At 33.2% G+C, this 9,114-nt stretch overlaps 2 protein-coding genes across 2 annotated transcripts; both read right to left on the bottom strand.

Annotated features, from left to right (window-relative positions):
- Nucleotides 1–390: 390 nt before the first annotated feature.
- Nucleotides 391–2,237, bottom strand: LOC134710436 (putative ankyrin repeat protein RF_0381). The gene is made up of 2 exons (XM_063570795.1): nucleotides 1,191–2,237; nucleotides 391–399 (listed from the first exon to the last, which is right to left on the bottom strand). The coding sequence occupies exons 1-2, from the start codon at nucleotides 2,235–2,237 to the stop codon at nucleotides 391–393; spliced, it is 1,056 nt and encodes a 351-aa protein (XP_063426865.1).
- A 3,938-nt stretch (nucleotides 2,238–6,175) lies between these two features.
- LOC134709254 (uncharacterized) lies at nucleotides 6,176–8,388 on the bottom strand. Its single transcript, XM_063569422.1, has 2 exons — nucleotides 8,178–8,388; nucleotides 6,176–6,338 (listed from the first exon to the last, which is right to left on the bottom strand). Exons 1-2 carry the CDS (start codon nucleotides 8,373–8,375, stop codon nucleotides 6,213–6,215), a joined length of 324 nt encoding a protein of 107 aa, XP_063425492.1. The 5' UTR covers nucleotides 8,376–8,388; the 3' UTR covers nucleotides 6,176–6,212.
- Between the last annotated feature and the right edge of the window lie 726 nt (nucleotides 8,389–9,114).

The following is a 9,114-nucleotide window of genomic DNA, read 5'->3' as shown; positions in this document are numbered from 1 at the left end:
TGATAGTCCACCAGCAAAGGTATCAACCCAGTGATGTAAAAATATGGAAAACAACATGTTTAATAACTGATTGCGTCTTGAATTACTTCACGAATGAAGTAAGTCAGTGTTTTTCGATCAATTTTTAATCATCACAATCATTCCGGTGTCACGTTTTCTTTCGAGTAAATCCCAAAATTTGGGAATAAACTACTAAAAGTCACTGTTTTGCAAATTTGTCTTTTTGAGTGTCATTTTGTACACTACTTTGATAATTTAAGATTTCCTTGTGAAATTGACCTTTTCGTGTGCTACAATATCACCTCGAACGGAAACATGATTATATACCAATACAAATAAATTGAAAAATTGAAAAAAAACCTATATGTAAGCTTAGATGAAAAAGGAATTTTACCAAATCTGAAAATAAATATGATCAATATACAGTGTACAAAACAAAAGTAACAAACTGCATTTAACCACAAAAACATACAAAATAAAGATATGTGGCCTATTTTTGACCAGTCTATAATTCTTGAATCCACTACAAATGTTCCATCATAATTTGTGCTATTTGGGTCATTTTTATAAGTTAAAGTATTGGCTAAACTTGTACATGAGATATTTGCAAAACTACTAGTGAGTTTTGAACAATTTAAAGCTGTTCTGTCAAGTGTATTAAAATTGTTCGTGATATTGAAATTTGACCCGTATTGAAAAACAAAACGTATTGCTATAAAGAGTGAAAGTGCTTTGAGATTCACCGTGACGAACGTTTTAAGATGATCTACTATTGTATAGTGCATTATCAATTTCCATAGCATTACAGCGAGATTCGTTTTGTACATAAGTTCGTACTCGAATGGAACGTATACAAAAATACCAAGTATTTTGAAAGAATCACATATTATTAATAGTATTAATTCTAAAATAAAAAACACACACCAAACGAAAACTGAGGAACTCAGTGCTAACAAAAAAGGTATAGTGATTAAAATGACATATATGCCCCTCGACAGCTGTGTCAATGTTATATTATCAGATTCGGAAACTTGTCCAACGATAAAACATTCATTTAATTCCTTAATAATTAATGAGGAAATCCATATGTATACTGCTACGCTCAAAGTCAGTAACATTAGGAAGAACAAGACTAATGCAAATACTTTATGATACCTCTCGATGGATTGTTTATAACTTATATATCTAACTGTATCAAAACTACTTTGAATTAACCCATATGATGAAATGACATCGTTATTAACTAAAAAAGGATTAGCCCCATTCTCAAACAAAGTGTCTATACAGCTATGGCTTTCCTCTTTTAAAATGTTACTCTTTATAACAGAATGTAAGGCTGTATTACCCTCTTTGTCTGGCATGTTTACAAAGTCACGACACATATTCCTCAAAGCAGTATGTAGCGTGATATTAAAACACGTGGCCCTGAAAGCTGACATCGATGTTTTATTAAACTTTTTTCCCTTCTCTTGGAGTCGAGTATTCTCTAAACACTGTTTCCGAGTGATCTGGGTTACCAACATTCTTGTTGCAATTCCACTCGTTGTGTAATGTAAAGGTGTTCTATCGAAATCATCACGAATCTTTACCTCAGCTTTATTACGTAGCAGAATAGATAATATATCGATATTATTGTTTATAACTGCTAGATGGACAGCAGTAAGTCCGTTATTGTCAGCGGTGCTAACTTTTACTCTGTGAACTTGCTTCAAGTCAAAATATGAATAACAGTTTTGAACCAATTCTTCATGGAATAAAACCTCTACAGCTTGTAAATTATTTAACAGTACAGCGAAATGGAGGACTGTCCATCCGCTTTTTGTTTTCCAATCAATATCTTCTGACCGAAGTTTTGATCTCAAACTTTCTAAGTCGTCACGTCGGACTGCTTTATGAAGCTCTGTCTGGTTCAAGTCATATTCCAGGATCAAACTGATTAATTCGGGTTTATTTGAAGCGGCCAAAATTGGTATATTCATTGTAAACCATCTTCTTAAGTTTACGTGTGCCCCATTTTCCATCAGTAAGCGCATTATTTTACAACAACCTGACTTAACTGCTATATATAAAGGGGTTTCCCCAAATTCGGAAAAGCAGTTAACATCTGCACCAGAACAAATTAATTCGTTTACTATATCAAAGCTACCACCCAGAACAGCAAGAGGAAAAAAGGACTTAACTAAGTGTTGGTTAAAATAATCTCTACCAAGAACCCATTTACGCTCTATTTTTGTCATCTTGTTCCATATATACTGAAAGAATTCATGGCAACTGTAGGCTATAATCCAATACATAAGGGTTCGTCTGCCATATATTGCCCTTATAACTCGACTAATGGCATCTTTGTTATCTTTGTTATCGTTGGATAAAATATCTAAGGTTTTTTTTATAAACAGAACGACTGATCTCGGAACTATTCTTGATTAATAAAGTATATTTTGATTTTAGTGTGCAATGTTTATTATCAAAAGAGGTTCCTAATAAACGGACGAAGTTTCTGTTTTTAAAAAGGTCGCTCAATAACAAAGAAGAAAATCTTCCATTTGATAATTCATCACTCAATCTATTAAATAACGGTTCAAGATGGTTCTCATTCAATTCATCTTCCGAAATAATCACAATATTTTCACCAACAATTTCATTAGGACGAACTCTTATCCAATGTGTAATAAACGAGATTTCACATTCTGATAACATTACTGCGGGGTCAAATGTATAGAAATGGCAACCGACAGTTTCTTCTAGAGCATCGTGAATAAACCTGAAATTGTAACGGTCGCTAATGAAATAAGAACCTATAGCAGAACAAGCGCTATCTTCAAGTTCTTTTTTAGACATGTTGCTTTCAAGTCTGCAAGTTTGCATTATTCTGTTTATTTTCTAATCACATTTTTTCGGGTAAATGTCAAATATACGTCTACTAAATGAACCATTATACAACATGCATATCACTAAAATGCAATAAAGCTTCTTATTTTCAATACTCATTTTATCAAGTTCTTCCCTGAACAGTGATAATGGTTTCCTAAAGAATGCAACTCTTTGTTTGAATCTTTCCTTAGAATTTGAAACTAATTTGCAAAGAAGAGGGAACGCATAATTATTTTCACACATTTTCTCAATCTCCTCTGTTTTAATTTCATTTTCAAAGTTACTTCTCCCAAGGTGTTTCATCAATATTTTCTGTTTTTCCTCTTTTGAAAGAATATTAGATTCGTGCTCTAGATTGAGGACAACTTTGTTTAAAATTGTCGATGCATTTTTAAATCTTTTATGGAGAGCTATTTGTAATCTGAGTGTACACAATATTTTGGTTGAACCAAATTTAGTCTCCAAGCAGCTTTTTAGCTTTTCGTTTTTTCTTTCCCATTCTTCCAACAGGGTCGCACTTAAATCATATTTACCAAGGACGTCATCAATAAGAAACACTTGTTTCTTATTTTTTTTGTATTTGATTATATCATCTGGGGACTCTACTGCAACTATTTCATATCTCTCCAGTTTAAGTTTTAATGCGATATGTCGGATGGTTGCTGTTTTTCCTAATCCTGAATTAGATGTCACCAAAATACAATTATAATCCTTTACTTCATCATAAACAAGTTTTGTTCCCTTCGTTTCATAAAATATTTCATCATCTGCAATCCATGTTTTGACAAAATCATCATTCGCATCTGTAAAGATTCATAATGAGTATAAGCAGTTAAAATTGTAGTGATATATGGAACAGAACTAACGAATGAGTATATACGCACAATACTAATGTTACATTTTCCTCGTCTGTGAACTCCCGAATACGATTTATCAACTAGTTTGTACTAACATGAGCAACAAGACGGATGCCATGTGGAGAAGGAAAGTCTTAACATTGCGAATTACCTGTGACCACCAACAGTGTTTGGTGGACTTCGTTATTTGTTAATCGTAGATGTTCAATTAATCTCAACATCCTTCATCTTACGGTATAACCAGTGTTGGGTTATGCCTTTTCTTTGAATAACTGCCTTATCATTCCATAAATATTCTTTTTAAATGGGAAAATTTTGTGTAAAGTAAAAAGTCGATTGGCTAGTGACAGATATCATGTACTTCACATAAATATCAAACTTAAATGTATCTTCTCTTGGACGAGCCATCTGTTTCATTAAAAAAATGTTTAAACACTACGTTTTATTTCAAGTGAACCCGAAGAACCATAATGTTGCATAGTAACCACACAAAATTACTTTTGTGAACGTTTGTGTATGCATTAAAAAGACAGAAAATTGGAAAAATACCATAAAACTAAAATGTTACAATAACTACAAAATGCTGACTACTGGGCTGGTGATACCATCGGGGAATGAAAACTCCACCAGCAGTGCCATTGACCCTGTGGTTGTAAATGAACTCAGCATAGAAACCGGGATTGAATATTGTATTTGCACTAGACACGCGAGTCGTTTACAAATGACTCATCAGTGTCGCTCGAATCAAAAAGTTAAAAATGCCAAGTAAAGTACGAAAAGGAGGGACGAAAGATACCAGAGGGACAGTCAAACTCATAAATCGAAAATAAACTGACAACGCCATTGTCAAAAATGAAAAAAAGACAAACAGACAAACAATAGTATACATGACACAACATAGAAAACTAGAAACAACACGAACCCCACCAAAAACTAGGGGTGATTTCATGTGCTCCAGAAGGGTAAGCAGATCATGCTCCACATGTGGCACCCGTCGTGTTGCTCGTGTTATTACAAATCCGGTAAAGTCGAAGAACATTGAGGTTTAAATACCAAAATCTAAACTGTTCAATGATAAATAATAGCATATCTAATTATACAAAAAAGATCTGAAGTTATAAATATGAAGCGCTATACTTTTAGCGTGTATTATGTGATCTTTTCCCTTTGTTAATGACCATGGAAATCGAAGTTCTGCCTGTACATTACTTAAGATACTATAAGTATTATTTTCTATTGATATTTAAGGTTTTGTGGAAATTGTGGTAGTGGTCAATTAAAATATGGTTATATCTTGAATAAGGCAATACTATACTACTGTTTAATGGTTATAAACTAATTAAGCGAAAAATAATCCGGGAAACAAACAAAAATCAAGGCAATTAAATCAACTGTCAGAGGTAAAGCAATGAAACAGCAGAAACACTAACTGCCATAAAAACAAACACCAACATACATATAAACTGATCATATGATAACAACGGCCTAATCCTAACTTGATACAGGACATTTCTGGTTAGCAAAACCTCCGGTTTATATGTCAATGTTTAAAATACCGCTCAAATGACAATATTACGTAACAGGAATACACAGCAAGAACACTCAGGATAAAGAAATACACAAATAAATAATATAATAGTACATAACAATATGTAAACAACAGAATAAAAACGGACACTTCCCTTGAATTAACGACAGTACACATTGCAAGGTCCTCGTGTGAAAAAAGGTTAACTTTTGGTGGTCAAGTCCACATGTCAATTACTTAAAGCAATATGATAATGGTTGCATGTTATGTGTATGACAGGACTGTAATGTGTACGTGTCCAACTGACAGGTGTCATCGACCTTGACCTCATGTTCATGTTCATGGTTCAAAGGTTAAAGTTAAGTTTTAGAGTTTTAGTCTTTTTTCCTTTTAAATTCTTTATGCAATATGTCAACAGAAATATTTTCAGATGTACATGTCAGTCTCGCAGGTTTTATCTGACCTCGACCTCATTTTCCCGGTTTATTGCTCAATAATAAAATATAAGTTTTTGTGTCTACTAATCATAAACTATAACCCAAAGGTCAACTTTATTTAGTGTATGGAAGCATTGTTAGCGTACATGTCGCCTGGAATAGTTCATCTGAAATTGACCACAATTGTTGTAGTAAAGCTTTATATTTATGACTATCAAAATAACATCAATGATTAGTTAAGAAGGCGAGACATTTCAGCGTTTGCACTCTTCTTTAACTACATTTTTTTTTGTAATTGACCACCACAATAAATTTCACAAAATGTGACCTTATAATAAAAGAAAGAAGATTATTGTTTAGTTTTGCATTCGTCTTCTCGATAAGATTTGCTTCACGATCCTATCGAATGAATGTAAACTGGTTGTTTTGATAAAATTGAAACAAACCTGCAAATCTTTTTGGAAGATTTCCTTCTCTGTAATACGAGAAATCACTTTCTATCTGTTCCTTTTCCTTTTCCTACTCTTTGGTAAGTTGCCTTTGTTCTGCGATGGCTAATGTTTTTGCCTTTTCTCCATCAAGATCATAATGTAAGATTTCAGTGATCTCATGTGGTATTTGACCTTTATTTAAAGATGTCAATGCCTAAATAAGAATATACAAGTAACTGATTCAGAACGAATTTCTGAAGGAACATATAACATAAACATTTTATCACATATATTTTTGAATATGACAAGACATTAGGCATACTCAGCTATTGTATTATTCGATCCTCTCTAGGTTGTCGTGTTTATAAGGAAAATCTTCATAATTTTAATATCTTATGTAACACGACGGGTGCCGCATGTGGAGCAGGATCTGCTTACCCTTCCGGAGCACCTGAGATCAACCCTAGTTTTCGATGGGGTTCGTGTTGTTTATTCTTTAGTTTTCTATGTTGTGTCATGTATACTATTGTGTGTCTGTTTTAGCCAGGGCGTTGTCAGTTTGTTTTAGATTTATGAGTTTGACTGTCCCTTTGGTATCTTTCGTCCCTCTTTTATGAATATAGATTAACCCTGACTACAACATTTTTCTTGTACTACTGATACGTTTTACCTGATTACAGTATTTCACTATTTACCATGTACTTTTTTCAGGACGCAAATAATGAATAAACCCTGTCCTTTAGGGGATGAACTGTAAGTAGTAGAGTGAATTTTTTTGTTGTTTTGTCTTCTTTATTTTTTTTTAGATCTGTTTTCTTGTTATATTTTGCCTTTAACAGTTGTCTTTAATTTTATAGTTGTTTTTAAGTACAAATTGTGATCAAAGGGCAAAATAATAGACATTATTTCTTTCCACGAGATAATCTTCTGTTTCAATAAATATCTAACTGAATTTAAAGTTGGGGTATAAAAAAAATGTAAAGTGTATGCTTGTTATATGTACAAATAATCTATGTTCTCCTGATACGGGTTATGTTCTTCTCGTATATGTAATGATGGTATGATACTAAACCCATAACGGGATGGATTGTGCTTGGTGTTCATATAATGAAATCAAAATCTTTCAGTCAGTTTAATTGAAGTCTGGAGCTGGCATGTCAGTTAACTGCCGGTATATAAAAAAGAAGATGTGGTATGATTGCCAATGAGACAACTGTCCACAAAAGACCAAAATGAAACAAACATTAAAAATTATAGGTCACCGTACGGCCTTCGACAATGAGCAAAGCACATACCGTATATAGTCAGCTATAAAAAGGCCCCGATAAGAGTCTGTTGTTATGTATGTATTATTGTCATTTTGTTTATTTTCTTTGGTTACATCTTCTGACATCAGACTCAGACTTCTCTTGAACTGAATTTTAATGTGCGTATTGTTATGCGTTTACTTTTCTACATTGGCTAGAGGTATAGGGGGAGGGTTGAGATCTCACAACCATGTTTAACCCTGCCGCATTTTTGCGCCTGTCCCAAGTCAGGAGACTCTAGCCTTTGTTAGTTTTGTATTATTTTAATTTCAGTTTCTTGTGTACAATTTGGAAATTAGTATGGCGTTCATCATCACTGAACTAATATATATTTGTTTAGGGGCCAGCTGAAGGACGCCTCCGGATGCGGGAATTTCTTGCTACATTGAAGAAGACCTGTTGATGATCTTCTGCTGCTGTTTTTTTTATGGTCGGGTTGTTGTCTCTTCGACACATTCCCCATTTCCATTCTCAATTTTATCCAGTAAAATAATGATGTATCTTATCTATTCGCTCCCATAACATCATAGTATATTAACTTACAATAGATTGATATTGCCACACAAACCAGTTTATAACTTGAAAAAAGCAACAGATAGGAAATCTTTTGTATTTATTAATATCGGCCATGTAAGTACATAACATATATATTCTAAAACCCTTTTTTTAATTTTATGTGAGTATTACGAAGACGAAAATCTCTAAAAAAAAAAACAACCAATTTTTTTTTAGTTTTTATAACAAACCTTTTTCACTCGAGTCCATTCGTCTGTGAATGCATTATTATCCATAGAAGTAACTGGCGCATGGGCCATCTGATTTCTGTACCACTTCAGTGTAGCCAAGTCCGCTCCCGGTAACGTATCATTCTGAAGCGGAAGTTGGTCCCATCCATTAGAGGGTGTTATAAGACCTCCTAGATTACGCAGCAGACATATCATCATTGTCAGATCAAAGTCCTTGGAAGAGATAGCTAGAACAAATCAATGGAGAGTGAATGTTCTGGAATATTTAACAGCTGTGCTGTTTTCAATTTTTGCACAAAAAATTGCAGCTTTACACTGTTTGACAATGTATTACAATTTAAGGTAGTAACAACCTTGTGTCGTTTTCAGACAATTCTAATTAGCTCTTTATCATAAAAGAGCTTCTACCAAAGGTATCATATCAAGAAATATAAAATTGTCATATTATAGATGTTCTCCTAGGAAAATCAAACGGAAAATCCTTTACAGCTTAAACACAACTAACGAATGGAAAGCAACTATCGTGTTCCTGACTTGGTCCAACCAATGTAAAATAAGGAGGATTAAACATTATTTTACAGCTATTTTAACCTTTCACTCATATTACAGTCGCATAAAATTGCATTATATTGACAATAATTGTAAGCAAAATGAAAAGACATAATAGGTACAAATGTAAAAAAAAAATCAACATTGAGATATGATCTTCATCCCTTTGAAAAAATAACCCAACTGTTTCGACATAAAAATACAAAATGGCGTAAAGACAGAGAAGAATATACATAACCAAACCTGAAAGACAAGAAAACAAAACTGACCATAACACAATATCTCAATGGCAGAATGTACAAGTATCAACCCACGTCATAGATACATAATCTAGAATATATAAACAGTATAGGTTAAAAATATACAAAGACTAAAAAGGAAAGTTTTT

The sequence above is a fragment of the Mytilus trossulus genome, chromosome 3 (assembly GCF_036588685.1).
Source record: "Mytilus trossulus isolate FHL-02 chromosome 3, PNRI_Mtr1.1.1.hap1, whole genome shotgun sequence".
NCBI classification, from domain to species: domain Eukaryota; kingdom Metazoa; phylum Mollusca; class Bivalvia; order Mytilida; family Mytilidae; genus Mytilus; species Mytilus trossulus.
The sequence above is the reverse complement of the archived record's forward strand: the minus strand, read 5'-3'. Positions and strand labels throughout refer to the sequence as shown.